This window comes from Pygoscelis adeliae, unplaced genomic scaffold, assembly GCF_000699105.1.
Source record: "Pygoscelis adeliae isolate BGI_AS28 unplaced genomic scaffold, ASM69910v1 Scaffold14, whole genome shotgun sequence".
NCBI classification, from domain to species: Eukaryota; Metazoa; Chordata; class Aves; order Sphenisciformes; family Spheniscidae; genus Pygoscelis; species Pygoscelis adeliae.
In genome coordinates, this window is record NW_008825109.1 from 21,137,885 (window position 1) to 21,161,930 (window position 24,046).

At 41.0% G+C, this 24,046-nt stretch overlaps 1 protein-coding gene across 1 annotated transcript in view; it reads right to left on the reverse strand.

Moving 5' to 3' along the window:
• TRPC5 (transient receptor potential cation channel, subfamily C, member 5) overlaps positions 1-22,242 on the reverse strand; it is a 62,569-nt gene extending 40,327 nt beyond the window's left edge. The window contains exons 1-2 of the mRNA XM_009327843.1: positions 21,865-22,242; positions 9,127-9,648 (exon numbers count right to left, since the gene is read on the reverse strand). Coding sequence (XP_009326118.1) covers positions 9,127-9,648; positions 21,865-22,242 — 900 coding nt within the window. The remainder of the gene's footprint in view (positions 1-9,126; positions 9,649-21,864) is intronic.
• Positions 22,243-24,046: the final 1,804 nt, after the last annotated feature.

Below are 24,046 nucleotides of genomic sequence, written 5' to 3' on the forward strand. Positions count from 1 at the left end.
CAGATGAACATATGGCCTCAAATTATACAGAATTTTGTCTAATCTGTTCTTAAAATATTTTAAGTGATGATGACACATGGATCTTAAGTAAAGGTCTCCTATCCATAACACATCTCTTGATGGTAGCAGACATGAACGCAGCTTAAGCAGTAGCAACTGGAAATTCACCAGTGATGTGAATGCTGGCAAAAGGCAAGACTGAATAACCTCTAAAAGCCTGCTACAGTTCCATCAAAATTCATAGTTTTCACAAATTTATGTTAGAGTGGTTTAAATACTTAAATAAAAGAGGTCCCGCATATTCTAGGACAAAGGGAGAAGCTTGCAAATCCTGGGTACCTGCCCATGGAAGAAGCAATTAACAAAGTATTTAAGCTTGAAATTAAATCCATCTCTACTCAGAGCGCTTAAACATGTGTTTAGCTATAGGTTTGTATTTATGGCCTGTGTCAGCAGGATTTAAGTGCAGGTATAAATTCTGCATTGAATAAAGGCAAGCTGCTGACCTGTGCTTCTGGAGGCCAACCTCTGTTAGCAAACACCCCACCAGAACACGGTTTGTCTGGGTCAGACCCTGAGCAAGAGTCCAGACGCAAGGAAAACCTTTCAGCATTTATTTTAGCAGACAGAAGATTACAGCTGATAAATAAATTCCTGTAGGAAGTATTTCAGCAAACATTCCAGGATACAATTCTGTTACAAAGATTAAGTAGGCATAGACTGGGTTTCCAAAGGCAGAGTGCTGCTGCAGTACCAGCAAGTGCTGAATATAAGCGATATACCTAAGAAAGACAGTGAGTTAATTCACACACGCTAACTGGTTTCCAAGAGCTGAACAGGGGATATCAAACACATCCTACAGAAGCACTGAAAAAACACTCAGGCTAAAAACTGTTTAGAGACAAATCTTGCAGAGTTTCCTAAGTCCTCTTGCAGGCAGCACTTGCAAGAGTTACAGAACTTGCAAATGAATACCAGGAGCTCTCATAGGCTTTAGCTGAAGTGGAGAAGGTATTGGCTTTTAAGTAAAAGGCTGGGTTTATTCTCCCTAGTGAATTTCTAACATTTACATTAAATAAGTGAAAAGTAAAGCAAACACGAGAATTTTAAAAGTAATTCACAAGTATTTTTAAATACATACCTACTTTACCCTATTAGTGTTAATAAAAAGTTCTAAAAATATTTTTCTTTTGTTTCCTTTCTGACCTAAGAAATATCTATGCTGAAACTATTTAATTTTGGTTTCTTTTCTCTTTCTACTGTACCTTCTCCTGAATCAGTAAATTTGCTCCAATATCCAGGAAAGAACAGACCAGCATACTATAAACACTTCTCACATTCTTGGGAACCTCTAAAGGCTACCTCTCCTTCTAATATCACCATTGTAGGGTGGGGAGGACATACTCTTTGCTGAAGGATGTTTACTCAGCCAGCTGGGGTTTGTAGAGAAAGAATAAGAACACAAAAACTGCAGTCACAGCTTTTAAATGCCATTCTGCACAAGATCTGTTTGGGGAGGTTATGATTAACCCATCTATCCGTCTCACTTTTCCTGGAGTGAAGAACTATGAGGTAACTCTGTTCTCAATCACGAGACACCTAAATGGCTCATCTAGATGATGATGGATCTGATGCATACAAAGGGGTGTAAGGGGAGTGGAATCTCAGTTCTTTTCTCTATAGAGTTTCATAACACTCTTCAGTAAGCAACACAAGTAAAGCTGAAATTCACAGAAATCAGATAAATAACAACGACCACTTCTATATCCAAAAGGGAGAATCCATAGCAATATTTTTTCCACCGAGTTTATTATTTCAGGGTATCATTCAAAGTGAAGAACGAAATAACATGATATACTCTTCACTACTGACGTAAAGCTGATTCTGAAAGGCACTCTAGACCTTCAGACGTGGTAAGACCGAACACTTGGCTTATACAATATACAAAGCGTCACTTCTCCTTTCCAGTTTCTGTTGTCTATAGAAAGCAAATCAATCATGTCCTGTACTTTAACTTTGGCTTTCCAAGCCTCTTCTCTTGCTGGCAAGAAGACTGATGGGATACATGAAGTTAAGGGAACTGATGAACTCACTAAATCATTCTTGAATGTTCTTAAAACAGTGGCAAACCCTTTAGCTTTCAACATATTTCCTGTCTTTGTCTAAGAGATCATTTAAGTCAGAGGCACGAGGCACCAAAGATGACTTAAAGAATGATCCGGGCATTTACTGCCTGCTACACATTACACTAACACAAGAAGAGTCCTTGTCCTTGACTGACATACCGGTCTTACGTTGGTTTTTTTTTCAAATTTGTTGCATGACAAGATTAGTCAGAGATGATTTTGCTGTCAAAAGATAGTCTTCTGCAGTTCTGTTCTGTGACAGCTGCAATATGTGGCTAACCTTCATCAAGTTGGAACGTTTTGGTGTTATGTGAATAATATACCAAATAATACCGTTTCCTCAAATAAACATTCAAGTCCGCTTTGTCAAACTGATGAACCATCAGTTCTCTGAATATTTCTTCTTCTTCTTCTTCTTCTTCTTCTTCTTCTTCTTCTTCTTCTTCTTCTTCTTCTTCTTCTTCTTCTTCTTCTTCTTCTTCTTGTGACAGCTGCAATATGTGGCTAACCTTCATCAAGTTGGAACGTTTTGGTGTTATGTGAATAATATACCAAATAATACCGTTTCCTCAAATAAACATTCAAGTCCGCTTTTTTATAATGATGAACCATCAGTTCTTCGAATATTTCTTCTTCTTCTTCTTCTTCTTCTTCTTCTTCTTCTTCTTCTTCTTCTTCTTCTTCTTCCAAGTTCGGAGAGAAGTTACACCTAAATGCCACTTGTCCTAATTTTTGTAAGACGATGCAGCTGTACAGGTTAAATTTCCATTAAAATTTCCAAAACTTAACAAATAGATCCGGCAACTGCACACACCCATCGAGTAGGGGCTCTAAGATATGCACCACTCACCCTGCTGCCCCACCAGCGAACAGCAGGAAAGACTGTTTTAAGGGTGCAAATGCAAATAAGTTTCCCCACCTGTCACCCCGAAGTCCAGCCGCTGAGACTGTTAATAACAGCTTAGTTGGTACCACATGAATGGAAGATTTTGTAATGTGGTCATCTGCCTGCTGGGATTGAGTCTGAGAAAAAAACAGCTTCATTTAGCACAGGCCACTGTTCACACATCAGATGGTAACTTTGCTGCATACAAGAATGAATGAATGAATGAATGAATGCTCTTGGAAAATGAAAGGTGACATTTGGACGTTCGGTGCTTTAAAAATCCCTACACTTACGTTCAGGTTTGTGGTGTAGGACAGATCTGGAAGTAGCATAACTGCACCATCCTCACCATCTAATACCGTAAGGGATACGGATGTTCCAGGATGTTTCCCAGAAAGGGAAAAAGCTTCCACAAGGAGCAGCTCTACTTCCCCCATCTAGTCCTAATAAAGATCTTTTCATGACATGCTATGATTTCATTCTAGAAACCTGAAAGTAAAAGCCTGTTTATTAAGCTGAGTTGTGCAGGCTCACCGAAAAGCTAGCTTTTTATTGTGCCTTTAAAGAGCACAATACAAATATTCAGCCCTGTATCATTATATCTCCAGGTAGTGTGGCAAGAAAACGGACAAAACCATGTGAGGATAACTGAGCACTGCCTGCAAGCAAAGAAAGATCTGTGGCTATCCATCAAGATACTTGAATGGCTTTCAGAACAGGTAAACAAGGTGCAGTAGATGAGCTTTGATTTTCACAGACCTCGCACTTCATTTTTCATGCATCTCTGATATTTTTAAAAGCTCTTTTTATACACTAACTGAAGTGCCCTTAGAAATTCGCCAGGTTTATGCATACTCCCTGGAGAATGATGCTGTGCTTCTAACTGCAGCCACACAGTTGACAAGAGTCAAGACACAGCTGAAAAATATGTGGCATGGCAGGAATGATTATTCATTCACTCCAGTACTGTATCTCAGGAGGTACTTGTCTATGTAAATGCCTTGGAAAAAAAGAACTAAAACTTGAAGTTTCATCCTGAAGAGAAAACAGCAAAGAGCACTGTTTTTAAATTAGAAAAGCAAATAATTCTACTTCTCTCCTTTTCTGTCGCTGATTTAGAGTACAGCGAGTAAGAGAGACTAAGGTTAAGGTTTCTGAGAGGAAATTTCATGCACTCTTTTGATCTAATTCCGTTAAAGTGCTAAGCAATATAGTCATAGCCAAAATACATTTTTTTTCTGAGTGCCTTGCATTATGTGTGTTTCTTACAGACGTATGAACTAAACCTGCAGATCTGCAACTATCAGTACTAGAAAAATGCAAAGCACCAAAAACCCACTACTGTGATGTTTCACTTCATTTTGAGGATGTGAATGACCTGTGATGGAGAGCAGGAAGGCAGGAATAGGCTGAATGTATATTGGTATTCTTATGGATTAGCAGAACGTTATATACAAGGAGAAATCTGCCCTTTTAGACCTGATTCACTGCTACGCTATGGTTGCTTTACATTATTTTGGCAATGTAAAAAAACCTTAAAGGACACAAAAATTATATTTGCATTCAGCCTGTGCTCTGATTCTCCAATACAGCGATGGTACACTGTACATACAACTGTGCTTTATGTGACTGGCAAGATCCTAAGAGATGACTTTTCCCCATCTTTTCTTAGAAATGCAAACAAATTAACACATGCAGAGTTAATTTGGTGCCAGAACAGCATAGTGAAGATTGATCCCCAACAGCTGAGCTGTGTCTTTTCTTCTTATTAAGTCTTCAGCACCTTTCTCCTTCCAAAATTAGTCATGAATAAAAGAATTTGAAAAGTATTAATATGAAGGCAAATGCCATATACTACAGAGCATTTATGAAAAGCCTATTTGTATCTTAGACCATGAATTCCCGTGATCCTACGAAAATAATTTCTTTCAAAAGTGAACTGAGAAAACTGACGTGTCTGTGTTGGATCTAACTCATCATGTTTCACAGTGTAGTAGAGCTGTCCTCATTTTTTTCTAATATTTTGTGACTGCCATGCAAACAGTGATCACAACTATTAAATCCTTCCTCTCTTCTAAAGAAATGATCAGGACCCTTTTGTAATTTGAAACTGAGGACACAACCATTCTACACTTAAGATGAGATGGAGAGGGAGCTTGTGAACATTGCACAGCATGGTTTTAACATTTACTACCATAAAATATACTACAAAGCTACCTGAGGGCACATTTTAATCTTTCCTGTATAATTCAAATTTTTCCTTCTGTGTAAACAGTAATTTACCTTCTAGGATATATGGGCTTATTAAAAACAAACATGAAAAGCAAGAAATTTCTTCTCCATTGTTTTGGCCCTCCTCCAAAGGAAGAAGGTCTTCTTTCTCATGAGCGACACATTTGTCAGTTTATAAAATACTTAACACATGTAATGTTCGGGAGAAATCAAAACTTGTACCTCCCGGGCTTTTTCATTGAAAAAAAAAAAAGAATGGGAGATTTTTCTACCCTTGTAAAGGCAAAACCCGTATCTGTGTCATAAGGCAGAAAGGCACTGGCAGTGGGATTTACCTGGGGATACAGACTGAGGTGGAGCCTTTGTGATGAGGCCAGTATTTCTCTGGAGGTAGGACTGAACTGAAGTGGTTCCCCTCGCTAATCCAGCCCTCGTCCAGGTTGCTCACTGTGAAGTCTGAGGCACTCAGGCCAGATCAAAAGATGAAGTTGTGTATACCATGAGTATATTTACTGGATTCAGTGCAGGGAACAGGGATTTGTGTCCATGGCAGGGCTGATTGCTAATTGTTTGCTAAAACTTAACGTACAAGATCAGATTTTTCTCCAGTAGCTAGGTGCCAAAAGATGCAGGTAATTCCACAGTGGAATTTCAAAATGCCTCAGCAAGATTAAGTGTCTAATCTCCAGCAGGATTTAGGCACTTAACCAGATTATACTCTGTTTAAAAACTTATTGCCTACTTACCTGCATATTTAGCAGCCTAACTAGCTTTAAAAAGCTTTCCTCCAAGGGCCCAGTTTGGAACAAGAACTGCCCATAGATGTCTAGCTTTTCCCATCAGGATTTTTTTCAGTCCTGTATGTTCACTGCTGGAGATCATCAACCTGCACTAGAAATTTGAATGCTGTTACTCTTCTGTACCTGGAACGAACTAGCGCCTACTCTTCAGCATGGGAGTGCAATGGGGGGGAAAAAAAAAGCACGGTGGGTTCATCAGAAATGCCTTGGAGAGAAGAACACTAAATAGTGTGTCTGGTGCAGAGTACTCTTGAATTCCCAGATCACTTATGCTGGTACAAAGAAAAAGTAACTTTAAGATCTACTCCCTACCCAAAACGCATAGTACTGCCTCTCCACCCAAAGACAATGATCTCTTTACCAATCCCCTCTTAACAACTTCTCTAGTAAGAATCTTGAACGTATCTTCCCAATTAAGCTGAAATGGAATAATTTCATATTTTGGGGGAAATGTTGAGGTTCACCTCACTCAAAAAGAAAAAGCTGCAGGAAATTTGTCTAGCAATTAGTCCAAAATCAATGTGAGAGTACGCATTCTTTATGCTGAATATAAAGAACTAACAACTGCGGTAACAATTTACAGCCCCAGAAAATAACTAAGGTCCACTTTGGATTTTCATCTTAGGCTACTAGAGATTTGACTTGTAACTTTGTCAACGTTAAGATATAAAAAGTTTCTCCATCCAATCCAATCCCATATGATGTTAAGACATAAAAAGCTTCAGCAGAACAAGAAGATCTACTTTTAAGAAGTCTGCTGTTTCTCTCTGCAGAACTGTCTTTCACAAACCCAGACTCGTTTCTATTTTCCTTCCTGTCCCCCACAAAAATTCTCTCAGTCTGATACTCTTCAATCAGGATTAAAAGGCATTTCTGTGTCTCTCTGACAAATGTTCCTACTCATTTTTTTCAGAAGCTGGCAATGACGTTTGTATTTTGCTCAGTGTTTTGTATTGGACTAATTATCATGATAAGAAAACCACTGCAATATTTTGTTGCATACAAACACCATCCTGCAGGATGCATCAGGTATTTCTGAATAACCAGGTAGGATGATTCAGTAGTGCTGGTTTCCCAAACTCATTCATTCTGTCCCTGCCCACCAGTATTCTACCTGGAAACAGCACTGACTTTAGGTAGCAACACAGAGCACATTTGCTATCATTTATATGCTGGAACCATCATGAATATGTCACAAAACATGGAATTTGTCCATATGCTTGGAATTCAGTCAAATATGCCTAAAAAAAAAGAGATAAAAACTTTCAAGCAAGCAAGCAAAGCTGAAAATTTGTTACTTTAAAATAAAAGCACTTCAGGACTTCAGCACTACATTTCAAATATAGTGAACTCCTTCAGACATGTAGTTTCTTAATGTGAACACAAGATAAGGGTAGCCACAGATTTGTGCTTGGATGTCAGTAGTGATCCTGAACTGTGACAAGACGTCGAAATCAGCAGTGATCTACACACAGCAGTGCCAGTGGTGTCCTGGCTGCTGAAACGTGTATGTGGATGCAGTGTCTGTGGCTATCAGGCCAGTAAAAAAAACAGGAGTAGAGTTTCTGGCCCTTCTTAGATTCAAGGAACATTTGACCTGATATACTGCATTACCCTTCTCCAGACTAATTCTTCACTACTTGTTCGTGTCCTTAAAGCACTTCTGGTGTTATCTAACACTGTCAGCTAGAGTAAAAAACACAACCTGACATGAAGGCCAGTGAACCCGACACTTCACTGGAGTAGCCCAGTAAGAGCAGCAAGTGACCACGGGCTAGCTCCCAGAAAGCTTGAGGCTTCAGCTCCAGCTTGTTCCATCAAGGGGCTGGTACTCAGGAGGCGAAACAGACCACAGGGAAGAAAGGAAAATCTGCATCTTTTACTTCTTGACTGTTTTACCTCGGATGACATGAGCAGCCATTAAGGGAGGCGGAATGTATCATATCAGGCTGTCCTCACCTGGGTCAATGCATAAAACAAAGCGTCAAATGCGGGGAAGACAGTGAAAAGAGTAATGTGGCAGGCTTTTCTGCCACTCCTGTCACCCTCCGGACACAGAAGAATGTAACAGACATTGCAATTGGGTTCCTCAACCAAGCAAGCTAAATTCCTCCTTCAGATAACGTGGAACATCACTGGCCAACAGTAATATATCATCTACTAAATTCTGTCCAGGTTTGGAAAGAGAAAGAAAATCCAGAGCCAACTAATGAAACTGTTGTCAGCATTCTCCTTGAGTTTGTGGCCTTTATTGAATCAACTTACAAATCTCTGGATCTGCAGGGCTTCTGAAAGTCTCTGTGCCCTTTAGCTGAAGTATGTCTTTCCTTTCTGGTACTGTGGGCAGGAGTTTGAATTTCTGGGAATTGCTTCTCGGTTCCTAAAACACGGATGAATCAAGGAGGAAGAATCAACCTGAGGTGTCTCAGGTGTGAAGAAGTATTTGCATGACATGATCCACTTCCTAGCATCACATGAGCATTTTCACCTAACAAAATTTCTGGTAACATGGAGACCTGGGACAGTGAGAGTGCTCTTGATCTTTCCTGCTCTCTTTTGCTGCTGTCGTTTCTCTGGCCCTTATTAGTTAGCATTGAATGGGTGCAAGGAAGTGTTTGGTGGCTGGAGGAAGTGAATTGTATATTATATTATTTCCTGCAGTCGAGACCTTCATGAGCCTAGCTTTTGGTTCCTGTATAAAAGCAGCTACTGGGAAAAGCTTTCGGAGCTAACAAACCTGGAAATCTCTGAAAGCTGTTCTTTGCAGGGGGATGGGTTACAATGAAATGGGATTCAAATACCTTTGAAACAGAAAGTGTCAGTGCCATAGAAGCCATAACCCACTGCAGCAAGTCCCAGTCCTGTTGCCCTCAACTGTCATCAGATTCACGCTGTCACCAAGGTGCACTGAACCTACTGGTTTGTGACTAACCCATTTGCACATGGTTTTCCACTCAATCCAAGCTCACCCCTGCTGGCTCTCAGCTAGCCACCCTGAACAAACCCATGGAGACTAGAGAAATGAATCATTTTACCCAATACATGAAGCCTTCACACACCTTCGCATTTAGATGACTCTTACCTCTTTCTGGTGATACTTTATTGCTACCTTTAGCTTTGCCAAATCATGACATTTTTGGGGATCCAGCTCTTCGCTTTGATCATCTCTGTGATTGAGAATGATCTCCAATTCTCGCGAACTCCGTGCTTGATCCAAAAGGTCCTTAGCAAAACGCTTGCACTGCTGTGAAAGCTCTTCATATTCAGCCTTGAACTCATTTTCCACTTTGCTGAGCTCCTTCAGCTCCCAGCCCAGTCGGAAGGCCGTCAAGATGGGGTCCTCGCTTGATAAGGCAATCAACGAAGGGCTGGCTAAGGCTTTGTAGATGTTCAGCCTCGACCTGGAATGCCTCAGGCTGTCCACCTCCGAACTGGAGACACATTCCACACAGTTGCATCTGATCTGGTGTGGGCGTGGAATTGTCACCCGTCTTTGGACAAGCAGTTTGATGATTTCATAGTTGTTGGTGTGAGCCGCCAGCATTATTGGGGTGATATCGGGAGTGAATTCTGAAAACTGGGTGTCCATCATCAAGGTTGGAACCTATATAAAGGGATAAACCATAGTCATATTTCATGTGGAACAGCAGAAATCAGATGTCCCTCCTTCATACTTTCGAAGTGATGTCATAACAAAACAGAGTTTTTATAACACCCTCTGTTCCTTAAATCCTATTGTATCCATGCACACACACACACACAGAGCTATTCTGGTGAAACCATCTTCCCCCAAATCATGCCTGTCCGCCGCCCGAGCAGGAACCTGTGACCATTCAGTTCCCAGTCTGGTGTAAAAGTCAGTCACATCCCCATCTGAATGCTTTATATGTGAACCTGTTCTGAAATGGGTATTGGTTCATATACCAAAAGGCAGACTTTTGTAGGAAAAAAGGAAGACAAAAGGCCCGGGTAATTACACAAAAAGAAAGGAAAGTCTAGAAAAGAGTGAACACTGAGGAGATTTCTATAACTATCATTATTTGCATTATATATCTGCATTAGCAGGCCAAGAACCTGCTTATAGCAGGCCCTACACAAACCAAATCAATCACTGGTCTGCAGTTGAGCAAAGCTCTTCCCCACCTTTTCCCTACTGTTTTTATTTGAAAATAGTTTTCAGTGGAAGGATACATTACATAACTGCCCTCAGAAGAGATTTGGGTTTTTTTTAATGGGTTTGAAAAAATTTAAATGTAAAATTAATGAGCCATAGTCCACTACAAATAAGACACTCCAGGGTGTGCATTATTCAGCTACTGTTGCACTTCTCAAAAGATGAGCTTAATGCACACCCTGTTGTGTCTTATTACTATATGCAGAGTGCAAAAATTAGACCAAAATGCTCTTACATCCCAAGCACACAGTGTGTTTCCATTTGCAGCACAGGCAGCTCTCTTTGTTGTGTGTTAATCATTACTCAAGCATACTGTACTACATGTGCCCACCACTCTTGCCCCGGCAGTTGGCATCCTGCTGCTCAAGGGGTGATTGCTGGTTTTGGTGAACAGTAGGCCTGCTTCCCCTTGCAAATGTCAAAGGCGTTCCAGAGAAACTATCGTCAAAGAGTCCTAATGACAGGAAACATTACTCAGTCTGTAAAAATCCAAAAGTAAAGCTGCGATAAAGTAGCATGAAGTAACCAGTTAGAAATCCTTCTGTAGGATATACCTGAGACTGGTTGTGAGACAGCATACCTCTAACCACTGAATCTGAGTTCCCTGGGAGTTAAGTGCCTCTATAGCACTAAAGAGCTAAAGACTCCTGGGCTGCAGTTGATTGATAAACCTCTACATAACCCAGCCGACAGCAGGACAGAGCCTGTTCACAATACACAACACTCTCCCAAAGATCGGCACCACACTGAGATGCAGGGTCATTTACTGGAGCAGGGCTCACTGGGTGGCTAGAGGTATTTTTGGGAATAATACAAGTCTGCTACCCCAGATGCGGCACACGAGGAGTTAAATCTCTGGCAGCCTACAGATACACAGGTGTAAAGAGGCTTTGCTAACAAAGCTGGTCCCTACAGAGGCAGCCAGGAGGGAGCCTATAAATATGGCTCATGGGGAAGAAGAGAGAATGGTAGTGATGATTTGCTGTGTGTCATGGAGGGCTTGGTGTCTCTTAGCAAGGTTGGATAAATGTGTTTTACGATATCTAGTAACAAACAGCTGAAAGCAGCTCTCTTTGTAAGGTCTTTGACTTTCTTTTCCTTCGCTTAGCTCGTTTAGGTACTTTGTTAAATGTCAAGAGAAAGGTGCATGTTTTTCTTCTTTCTCTCTCTTAGAAGCATTTTTTTTTTTTAAGCCCTGATGCTTGGATAACTGCATTTATCTTTCTTCCCCTCCTTTTTCAGTCAGTCACTGGCTGCTGTATTCATAGTCTCTGCCTCAAAGGAAGAACATTTTCCCCCTCTATCACTCCTATTACTGTCAAGTTTAATCTTTTTTTTCTATATGGTAGTTATTGTACTCAGGGCTGTGAAAAGGATTTTCATCTTTACACAGATGAGGTATTCATGTTGTTCAGAATGTGAAATGGGCGCTTGCCAACAAGGTAGTAATGTTACAGGTGGGGATAGTGCTAATCTTGTCTGCTTCTGTCTACTCCTGAGGTATTCTAAAATCTGGATCTAGGACTCTCGAAATGGTTGTCCCAAGGTTTGGGATCAAATCAGGAATATCTATCAAGTGATCTCCCATCCCTTATTCTGGCTGGTATCACAAGCCCTCATCCCAAAAATGGAGCACTACTTTCGGGTCTCAGGCAGCCGCTGTGTGGAAGGCATGTTTTCCTGGGCAGCTTGCAGCACTTTTAATTAAGGGATAAGAAGCGAAATGGTGGTGCGGAGACATAGAGGCTCCCTGGGGTCTGGGAGCAGATCACTGTAAGGCATCAAATCACAGAAGCTGAAGCTTATTTCTGATTATAGCTGAGCAGCAAAACAAGCCACCAAAACACAGAACAGGAATAGTGTGAATGATGGCTGCTGTGGCCTCTCTCTTTTCTGTGCCTGGCTGATCCAAAGACCATGCATTGGCTAAAAATTATATGTCTTGTGGTGAATTTGTTTGTTGTCTTCTTGCACAGTGTTTTCATAGCCTGCATCTTAACAAAGTGTCTTGTTTTAAAGATGGGGCTATGCAAAGCAAGCCTTTGCTCTTATCAGTGGAGGGGCAGCAGAGATTACAACAATGCATTGTAATTGCTGATGTTCCTCCTGCACTATTCTGACAGGTTGAGTTCATGTTTAGATCAGCTTCTTCTATGTCTTGGGTTAACTTACAGTGATGGAAGCAGAAGAGGAATAAATTATTCTACCCCAAGGGTTCTGCTAAGCTCTTCCAAGGTTATTTTCATTAAGTGACCTGAATAACTGATTCTTTTCCATTAACCTCATCACCTGACACAAGCTGTTGAGTCCTTCAGAATCTTATTGTCACTACTTGCATAGGAGCATGTGCCTTGTCCGTATTTCCTCCTGGTAATGTTAGCTTAAGAAATTAATGCTATCATTAACAACAAGTGATTGAATACTTGTTACCATCTTTCTAGACTTAATCCTCATAAAGGTAGGCTGCTTACTACTGTACCACCGCTTCTCTGAATAATACTGCAGTGAGTGAAAAATCTCCTTTATTTAAAAAGGCAGGGGGAGAAACAAGCTTAATTCATTAGAGGAGAAGAAAATGGAGGATTAGCTCACATAAAAGCACTGTTCAGTATAGCTAAGCTCTCTGAATGGAAAAACAAGTTGTCCAGTAAATAGTGAACTGCTGGAAAGAAGCTCGGTATAGGAAGAGCAGGAATCTCTGCTTATGTTAGTAACTAGTACAGTGTAAGAGGAGCAGAACTACAGAGCGAAAAAAAATAAACAACCTGGCACTGAAGACCCGATGGCCTTGTTGTAGGTCTTTCAGGAGTTTTACTTTGGACTTAATCTAGCCTGGTATCTGAGAGCCCCTGGAGCATGTCCTCTGGTTTAGTGTTGTGTAAAACCAATCCAGCTCAAGTGCTCTGAGACTGCTCAGCAATGTGAACCGAAGAGCAGTAAATGGGGAGGTTAAGGAGATACATCTCAAAAGCATGCTCCTCAACCAAACTAAAGACTAATATGAATGCATCTTTTGCCTTTTACGGACTGTGGAAGCTAATATCCAGGTTTAAACACTGGAAGATTTCAAAGCAAGCTATAGTGTTTCTACAGCATCTGTCATCTATCTATGCATATAAAAAAGGACAACTAGGTGAAAAAAAGCTGTTCTGCAGCAAAGGAACTTGCCAGTCAAGTGCAAAATCTTGAACTCTGAGGAAAGAGCCTGGCTCTGTCTAATGACTATTTGGGGGTGGTTTTCTGCTACTATCTCTGCGTCTTACACTTTTCTGCCCCTCTATATTGACAGTCCTGATTATGGTCTGGTAACCCCACCAGACACCCTTCACGTTCAGGTCTCTCCTCAGTGTTCACCTTTACAGGTGCTCACAGCTGCAGTCTCCCCAGATAACTTCAGTGCTTCAGACCTGAACTGAAAAGAGAGTGTCTAGAAAGTAAAGCAAAGCCTAACCACAAAATCCTTTACTTTCTTAATTTTGTTAATCTCTAATTGTAAGCTTCTTAGGTCAGAGGCAGTCTAAATCGGCACCCTGTCTGGCATTGAGAATACCGCCACTTTTGTTTGAAAATAACTAGTAATACTTTTACCTGTTACAGGTGGAATTGCCACATTATCAAGCCATCTCCATTCCATAAACTAACACCTCACCTGGACTGGTGGAATAAATTGTAAGTATAACCATGTAAATATATTAATCTGCATTATTTTCAGCTTGCATAACTTTCTGATACAACTGTAGCTTAGAAAAGATTTTCCAATTGCCAAAACAATGTTTTACTAAACAAAACAAACTCATGCAACCTCATTAGAAAACTTCAAATGAAACACTTATAGAAATGGAAGCTTGGGTAACTTATTGAGTAAGGATTTCCTAATTTCTAGATTGTTTTTCTGCATGCAGCCCTATGGGGGAAGTGCATATGCCATCCACAAGCATGGTAACAGGCACAGCCAATTTCCGTCATTCTAAAAAGAAAATTTGGTACTACATCAATTTAGTGCAAGGCTCAGCAGTCAAAGGAGCTTTAGCAGTGACTGTGATTTTGTTCAAAATCACAGTCCTGTGGTACTTCTAGCTGCAGCTCTATAAATAGAGAATGAGAGACAGAGTCAGTGTTGGTACGCTGCCGATCAGCCATGTTACCAGCAAAAGGGTCTTGGAAAAAATACATGTTGTGACTGGCATGACCAACTGAATCATGCTCCTTGCCTAAACCCATAAACAAATTCTTTCATTGACAGAACCCCATGGACATCTGTTTCCTTATGTGGGACTCCAGAAAAAATGTTACATGCTTCTATAAATTTAAGTATTCATTTTAGGTGATGCAGTGGTGCTGCTTTCAATAACTGAGTATCTTAATCAGAGGTGCCTTGAGAGACATCTTGTATCAGAGTGATGACAGTATCTATATTAATAGGAAGGCTGTTTTTTCTCTAAAGAGCAATTCATTGAATGAAATGATGTAATTTGATTAATGAAATATAATGATCAACACAAAGTGATAACAAAAAAGTAATGTACTTTAAGGGCTTTTGTACTGGTTATGAGCAAGTTCGTAACTCTGGCATAAAGCACACGTGGTTGTAGATGTAATTTTGGGCAAGCTCTGCTGTTGTTATTGAAGTATTCCAGTGATTTCAATAAAGCTGTCAGAGAATATCCAGCTGAAGAAAAGGCTCCTTCTGGTCTAAAATCTGCGCAGTGACTTACATGCTTGTAAAGCCAAATAAAGTCTCTGCCCCTCAGACTGATGCTGCAAACCAGAGAAAATAAGTACCTTTTAGTGCCTTGTAGCAAGCCAAATGCAGATACAAGGCTACTAGATGGTACATATTAACACTGAAATAGGTATCTTTGAATAAAAAATAGCTTGATATAATGCATTACTGCTGAAATAATGTGAAAAATTAGATTTGTGATGCTTGTATAACCAAACTTTTTTCTCTGCAACCAATAAACAAAAGCAAAATACATTAATCCAGATATATCTGCTTTAGATTCTTCAAGTTTTAATTTGGCTTCTTATCCATGTGTTTCAAAATGGAGGTAGACCCAAGGGATTAGTTTTCAGAGCTAAACTGAAATCTAGTGCATTTGACAGTGGCAGGACTGTATCAGAGCTTGTTTTGTTCAGCCATGTGTTTAGGAAATGCAGCACAGCCAGAAAGATTGTCAAAAGATGTCACCATTTGTGGTTGATGCTACATAATAACTTCTCTTTTGTTGGGGATTAAAAAAGAGGAATCCAGAGAGAAGTCTTCAGAAGGAAAGGATTTTGCAAATATGCATTTAAATGGCCTATGGCAACTTATTCCAGACAGAGCGCGTTCTCTTCTAAGCCACCCTCCCTTTCTGATGCGGGTGGAGGAAATAAGATGCGGCACTTGATGATGAAATGAAGGAAGAGTGCATTCAGTGTGGACTTTATTCTCCAAGTCCCAGAGGGATGCTGTTAAAGAGTTAGCTTGTGTTTGAACCTCTTGTATTTAAATGAAGTGCAGTCTTGAGGTCTGCTTTGCCCTGAATTCCTGTGTCTTGCTCCAGCTAAGAACTACTGAATCCAGCAGGAAGAGGGGCTAGCGAGTGCCTACCGTTGTTTAGAGAAATAACACCAGCGTTGTGCCATAAGCAATTGCACCCTCTCCTGGTTATGTCTTCTCATCTGTGTAAGAATGGTTGAGAAGTTCATTGTAGTCACAACTTAAATGTTATGTCACCTTATCTCTATGATATGACCAACTATCAAATGAATCTTGGTTTTATCATACGCTTATGTAGCCTGGGGTCAGCTGAATAGTGACACTCGTCCAGTTAAAACAAACAAGGGACAAAAGTTAGGGACTGTTACAAATCCAGACACTAATGAAGCTGCTAGAGAAAAAGTGGCATAAGTGACGTCAGAACCTGGCTCACAGCATGTTATGCCCAAGCCTTGCCAAAATGCAGAGATTCCCTGGCTGCTTGCTAGATCTGTTTCCTGAGACCCTCTGATACCAACTCAGGTGTAAGTCTAGTATTGCTGACAGAGTAAATTGAATTGTCCCCTGAAGTTTGGATAGGCAGACTAGTTCATATATGCCTGAAGCTATGTTTTTTCTCCATCTGGAAACATAAAATGCTGTTTGTTCATGTTTTCACCTTTCTTCGTTACCATTTTAAGAGTTAGTCTGTGATAGGCAGCTATTTTGGGTAAAAATAAAGACTAAACCCTAACAATTTTTAATGTTGTTTTTAAGTTTGGAAATTAATTTTTTTAAAGAGCTTACTTAATCCAGTCCTGTAAATTTCTTAACTACACTAAAGGCCTTGGAACGTTGCTGCACCTTAGATATTTTTTCATTTTACGGATAAGTTTTCCCCTGCCCCCAAGCATGCTGAAACAAAGACAGTCCATGGTTAGCTGGAAATTTGCAGGCTCTGTCTTTAAGGTAATCTTTTGTTTTATTATGGCTACTCTTTTTCTAATATTTTGCAGGATTTATTCTGGGACAGAATTGTCCAGCTTTTTAATTCATTTTATCTGGTCTCTGTATTTTTTATTCTTAGTGGTAACAAGGGCAAGATGTGCTAATATAGGCTAATAATCATGCTATCTATAGCCTTTTATGTCATCTTTGTACATAAAATGTCCCTATTTCCTGTAATTTATTACCGTGTGCAGATGAGAGATGTTTCATTAAGTTTAGGTGAGGTAATATGTTGCTAACAGGGCTTGAAAAGGGAGGGCTTTTTGCTCGGGAGAGGTGGGGTTGTGTTCCTATTCAATCACATTCCTTTAAAAAAAAAAAAGAAAAGAATCAGATTCAATCATAAGACGACAGCATCACAGAGAGGAGTGAGTGACTGCATCTGGTGCCAGCCCAGCGCTATATGATGTTGCACAAAACACATCTCGATGCTCACAAAGCAGGAGGCTGCGTTTCTCCCCATTTTGACTATTAAGCTGTGCTTTTGGCATTGTTGTTATACTAACCAAGAAGACACTGTGTCTTCTGAAAAGACCCCCCGAGTTTGTGATAGCAAAGAAATGACAATCTAGACAGGTGGCAGGGTCTCACATGAGAATAAAATCTCTGTGGTTGTGATCGTCCTTTATTACCACTTAGGCAGTGACTTCCTTTGTTATTTCTAATGCTAGGTAGTTCAAAACATCTAGCTAATTATATGCTCCTCATGCTTCAGATACTGCCTCTAACTCATCATCTGTCTGCCTGAAGAGTATTTAAGTGGGGCGCACAAGCCCTCTTTGCACTGCCATGAATTAAGTACCAACAATGCACGAGACCCTGAGCCTCTTGCAGGCTTGAGCGGTTTTCCAACATGTTCTCCCAAGGCAATGACAGAGCACAGACCTTGGATTACAGTCTTCCCTTGCTGTAACAACGCGGAGACGAGCAGGGAGAATATTGTTCTCAGACAATGCCTTTTTGACACACACACACCCCAACATTCCCCCCCCCCCCCCCCCCCCCCCCCCCCCAAACACCCACCCACCCTAAAGGTGCCGTTCTACTTTGCAAACCCGAGCACAGCGCTATTCAACAGCCAGATAGGGACTAGGGGACTCCTAATAAACCGTCCTGCAGTTCTTTATAGATCCCAGAGCTTTGTTTCGGAGGAGCCTGTAATTTGTTACGTTCAATACAAAGAAGCTTCCCTTGGAAAATGTGTTGCAACTCTTGCACCAGGCAGACTCTCCTGCATATTTGTATCAGTGACAGAGCTGTGTCAAAAGCCCCTTCTGGGTTTCAGAACTCATACAGACCAGAGGCAAAAACACGTGTTGTGAGATGGCAGGGGGCTGATGTAAGGAGCAGCTAATGCTGTAATTGGGGCTTATGAGCAAAGGGTGGCGAGTAAACTAGGCACATTCATGGATGCTGGGTAGGTAATGAAATATGGTTTTTTGAAACTTAACACCTTAATCACCAGATCTATAGAGAGACCAAAAGTTTACTTGTGTAGGAACACAAACGGGATTTTTTTTCCCTACGGCAGTCCACCCAGCTGAATCCCATGCACCCATCACTCCTGACTGAAAATACATTGTACAGTGTGCCGAACGCAGGCAAGCACTAAGATCACCCCCACAAACTAATAAAGAAAATTCCCTGGTTAACATCTCATGTAACAGTGCATTCCTGACTTTTCCACCTGTCTATATGTTAAATTATGACATGTTTGTGCATGCTTTGATGCACTTCTTGGCCTGACCCCACCAGCTTTCCTAGGAACTAATGACAGACTTTGTTGGCCCAGGAGAAGGAGCCAGTGACTTATTTGCCACTGTCAGATGTCTAGTAGCTGGCACTGCAGCCTGCGAGCCCTAGCCCCAGTGCTACTCGTTAGGTCTGTGCGATATATCACCCGAGTTCTTCGTTTTGCTTCACACCACCTTCTCGTAGATTTAAGATTATTTGGGGAGGAAGGCAGTGGGGAGGGAGGAAAGAAATTCCCAGTTAAATGTAATCATTAACTGAAGTGGTCTCTGATTTCTCTGTGTTTAGTTTAATTAGATGGAATTCATTTCGAAGGCAGCCGCCAATGTCAAAGGCATGTTAACTATAGCGGTGAATTATTACTGCATCAATAAAAATAATGAAAAGCTTGGATGCTAGCAGAGCCATTAGGCTTTGGAGCAGTAACAGCTAGTTTTCTGTTTTCAGACACAATCTTTCTTCCTTATTGTGCCTTTCAAATATTTTCATACTGAGAACTTGTGGCCAGTTTTTCTCAACTGCTTTTATTCTTCAGAACCTGCTCTTGCTCAGAGTGTATCTAAGCAGGTTCAGCCTTCCCTCTTCACTTTGGACCTCTCATATTAACATGGAAATGGCTGGTTTGTAGCAAAGGGCACAGTATCTGTACTGAGTCATAGCAATCAGCCTGTTACCCTCTCTGTTATAGTGCTCAATAGCAAGAACTCAATGAGAACAGGTCATGCCTATAGACTTCCTTGATACAGATGCCCAGGTTTCAGCAACACCTTCCTGAATTAGCTGAACTTTTTAAACTCAAGGAAGAAATACTGCTGGTATGCGATGGTTAACACTGCAGAAGGGCTACACAGATGGCTTGGCTTTGGGCTTGCTTTGATCACTTTGCTGTACTTCACACCTTTGCAATGCTCCACGCTTGCTGGTGCTGGCCTTGTCCGTGATGTTCCAGAAAAAGATAGTGCATGCACCCAGAATATTTAATACCACCACACAAGCAAGACTTCTTTGTTCAGCCTGTATGTGAGCAATCTCCCCACATCCATCCTTAGCTTACAGGTTAGGAGCTAGTATTGCAAGGCTTAGCAATTTTAGCTGAGAAGTTCACAAGTCTCTCCTTCACCTCTAAAAGAAACATAAACCTTTTACTGAAGGAGACAGGATAACACTTCTCACAGCTACAAACCCCAGATCCTCTGGTCTTGCCACCAGGAACCTCTGTGCACTTTGCCTGCAGGTGAGACAGATCCACAGTAACCACTTCAGCCAGGGCATGAGGAACACCAGCTGCTTCCAAAACTCTTCTTTCTAATTGCCTACAGAACCTAGCTTTTATGTCATGAGATATCTGACAACTGGTCTGCTTCCTTTGACTTGAAAAGTCCTGTCAGTGATAGCACAGGGCTGACAATGCTAGCAATGACCTTGTATACCTAATAAGTATCAGCAAGGCTGCAGAAATCAAGCGCCGTTGGTGGTATGAGCTAAACTCTGCACTGGAATCTGCGTACAGGACAAAGAACCCTATGTGAGTAGGAAAATTAAGCTAAACCACATTGTATCAAGAAAGTTACTGGATTTGGGCAAGAATAAAATGGTTTAATGCAACATAAAATTTCTGGTGCACAAAAGATTGTCTCTAGGCTGTTGATCTATGACATTTACACAAAGATTAAGGCAGATTTTCACACATCATCAAAAAAGAGGATTTTTGAGGTCAAATTTTAAGTTCGCTAATATTATCAAGTGCAGCAACCTTCCACCAGCAGGTATCTGAGGATTAGCAACTAAGACTGAAAACTTGCCTTTTATTCTCCATAGTTTCCTTTTCACAACCATATTCTTCCAGGGTTTATTTCTGTAAAGCTCCTTCTTTTGGAAGACATAAGGATAGGTATCTGTTGAGATCTCATTGATTCAGAAGGCCTTTGGACCATCGAAACAAACTGAATCACAGTCATAAATACTGAGATCCCTTTTCTTTTTATTCTCATTATTGAGGAATTGCATTTGTAGTCCCATCTGTGAACCAGATTAATTTGGAGCCATCTGCCATGAGCAAATTGCTAATTTTGGCAGATACCAGAGAGATGCTAGTATCATCCTTATGTAAACATTTGATGTCAGCTCTGATTGTTGTGAAGAAAACAGCTACCCGTAAAGGTGCTTATGGCTACACCATGAACGTGTAGTAATTCAGATGACTGATTACGGCTTCTTAAAGAATGGAAAGAGGGCTCAGCGGTCAGCACAGACCGTGTCTGGCGCGCTGCAAACACATCCACTGTAGCAAGGCAAAAAACGATGCGAGATCTGTGCAAACTGAGCGCGCTACCCTGCAAGCTGTGATGCATGTTTAGTGGAGAACCGGGACCACTTCACAGAATTCACACAAGAGGCTATTAAGAAAATGCCCCTGAAGTCCTCATCTGGAGTCAAAGGGAAAATCTGTACTGATTTCGGTGGGCTTCAAAATGTCTGGAAATAAAACTATTACTAATGATAAATTGAAAGTGAATCAAATATGTAGGAAAATGTGAATTTTCAGACGTATATTTCCTGTTCTTTGCTGGTGCAGTTTAGGTGCAGACTCCAGCCTGGCTGAAAACATAACCCACTGTATTGATGTTTGTATAGTAAAAAAAATTTCTGATACAACTTTCAGGAAAAAAAAAATGCCAAAACTCAAAGATCAAATAGGTTGGGAGACAGAAGATTTTACTAGCAAAGAGAATTTGTTCAGATCAGCAGGCTATATATACATTCCCTTGCTCCTACGGTAGTACTGAATCAAAAAAATGAAAGTAGTAATTTCAAGTTCCCTCTTAATTCCAACCCCGTAGGACCCCAGCCTGATCTCTGTTTTTGACGTGTGCCTACCGAATAGTACAAAAAGTCTTGTTTTGCCATTGTATGTATTGGACCTGTGCTGTGCGCAGACAACTTAGCAGTTTAACATTCCTACCCCAAAAGAGATGAGGCACCTGATTCAATAAGCCTGGGCCAAAATCAATACTGCATCTGTGTGTGCTGATTTTTACTTATGAAAAAAGAAGCAATTCCACTTATTATTAGTACACAGCATGGCAATAGCTCATATTTATAGATTGTAATATAACTTCAGACAGCCCCAAATTCCTTTACAAAGTGCGCGTCTATAAATCAGCATGTTCCAAACACTGTAAGACTGAAAAGAACACTGAGTGAAATTGAAAATGCTGAGTGTTTAAGTCAGGCAGAACATGTTTGCTCAGACTGGAAAGTTATCATCCAAACAGGACTGCCCACACCTACTCTGGGCATTTAAAGCAATGGACCTACATTAAGGACTTTGTTTTATGACTCCTGCACAGCCACCTCTCTCTGCAATACCATTTTCCTAACACAGGTAATAGCTTAAAACTGAACTGGAACACTCGACTAACCTGTTTTTCACCACTCGGCTTCCTGTAATTCAGCAGCAGCTCCACAGCTCCGACCACCTCTTTCCGTATTGCATACAGCAGAGCATCTCCCACGTACACGCTGTGGCTCAAAAGCAACTCCATGATCTCCAGATTTTCATTCTCTATGGCTATTAAAAGGGCACTGCGACCAAGAGGATCTATACAGTTAATGTTGATGTTGTAGTAGATCTCTGCCTCTTGCAAGGCATGTTTCACGCTGGCATAGTCCCCCTTCTCCACAGCGCTGAGGTAGGCCTTCTCTTCCGCTGAGAGCTCTGCCTCCGTTCGCACGATCTGTAATGGGATCCGATCTCTGTACGGTGAATAGTTTACCTTTTTGTAGTATAGCTGGGCCATTGTTCATAGCGACCGGGCAACCTATGGGGGAAGAAGCAGCATGCGTTAGTGACAAAACAGACGAGCAACCCCCATCTGTTCCTCACAGGGGACAAACTTCCAAAGGTCCATCGCGGTAAAAGCTTCCGATCCCTTTTTAAGCTGTTTTATTCTCAACACAGTGACTGTAACACCCCCTGAGCAACCCCACGTTAGAAGGCTACCTGAAAAAATAAAGGTTACACTACTGCTCAGAAGTGGTATGCAGAATGACAGGCACTCAGCATATTTTTAAATCTGGTTTAAACACTATGCCATTGATTTCTTTTATCTAGTCAGAAGCATGATCTTGTTGTTTATGGATAATCTATCGCATGTGCAAATAGGTGGATTTCTCATCTTTATTTCCCGCTCAGTGTTCCTTTCACTTTCTTCCTTTTTCACTGCTGAGCCAGGTCCTCAGCACCTCTGAACTGTCAGTGATGGGAGCTGCTGATTTACACCCTATTTACAGTAATAAGATTTATTCTGATTATTTTTGCTGCTGCTTCTCTGCTTCCATCTCTTAAAATAGGTTTTTATTTTTCCCTAATGTTTACTCTTTGACTAGGTCACAGCTTTATTTTTAAAGCTTGCATGTTTTTAAACGTATTTTCTCACTCTCCTCATTTATAAATAGGACCTAAAGACAGGTTGATGTAGAAAGCCACCATCCTTGCTCTCCAGAGGCAGTGATGTTGTTTATGGTCTAGGAAAATAAGAAGTAAATCCTGCCCTGGAACAAGCGTAGCAAACTGAATGAATTACTGTTCCTTCCCACAGCTCAAAGAGCAGGAGACTGAAGTCGTAGGAAACATGGGCTGGACAGGTATTCACACGTAAGGAAAAAAGGAGCTATGCTTATCTACCTCTGTTTGGCATCGATAAACCACACTAAATGAGGACCAGGGGACACCAGCAGCTATAACTAATTGGATGACTTATTCCATCTCCTCGCCCAAAGCTCAATGGTTTCCTGCAGCAAATTAGCCAGTTTTGTTCCATTTTAGTGCCCTATCCAGGGGAAAGAGGAGGTTTTGATAAAGCGATAATGAGAAGGAGGATCTTGTGGTTCAGGTGCCGAACCAGGAGTGAGACGCCATGGGTTCTGTTTTTACCATCCCACTGCATGCCATAAGGCAACCGTGTTCAGCAGAGCCAATTTGCATTTTGCCTTCAGCTCCAGTGTAACGGGCCCGGTGTGGCAGGAGTGGGTGGATCTGAGCTCCAGCCCAGCTGACACTGCAAAATAGTGGGTGGTTGTAGCACACAGCAAAGTTACATCTGCGAATTTCCTGGGGAGCCAGAGATCTGTAACAACAAGTTTGGCATCTCAAAAAATGTGTTCTCTTAGTATCCTGGTTTCCTACACGTAAAGTTTTTTCCTACGAGAAAAGTTTTTGTTTATTACATTTGCAGAGTTACAGCTCTCTGCACGTATGCTTCAACCTGAAGACACACACAAAGGCGTTAGAGGCAAAAGGACCTGTGATGTGAATACAAACCATCATAAATATATGGGCTTATTTTCTACAGAAACGTTATGCCACTAAAGCTTTTAGAACTAAGGAACAGTCTTGCGTGACTTAGGAGCTTGAAGTCTCAACAAACTACATGTATAACCAACTCTGATTTTCAAAAGGACTAAGGATCACAGGTCATTTTTCAAATTTTGTTTTTGAAAATGTTATCCCTGCGGGGTCCAGCCAATTCCCACTGAAATACTGACAAGACACAAAAGGATGCAGAACAGGTCTGATAACAAGTAAGGACCAAAGAGATCTTT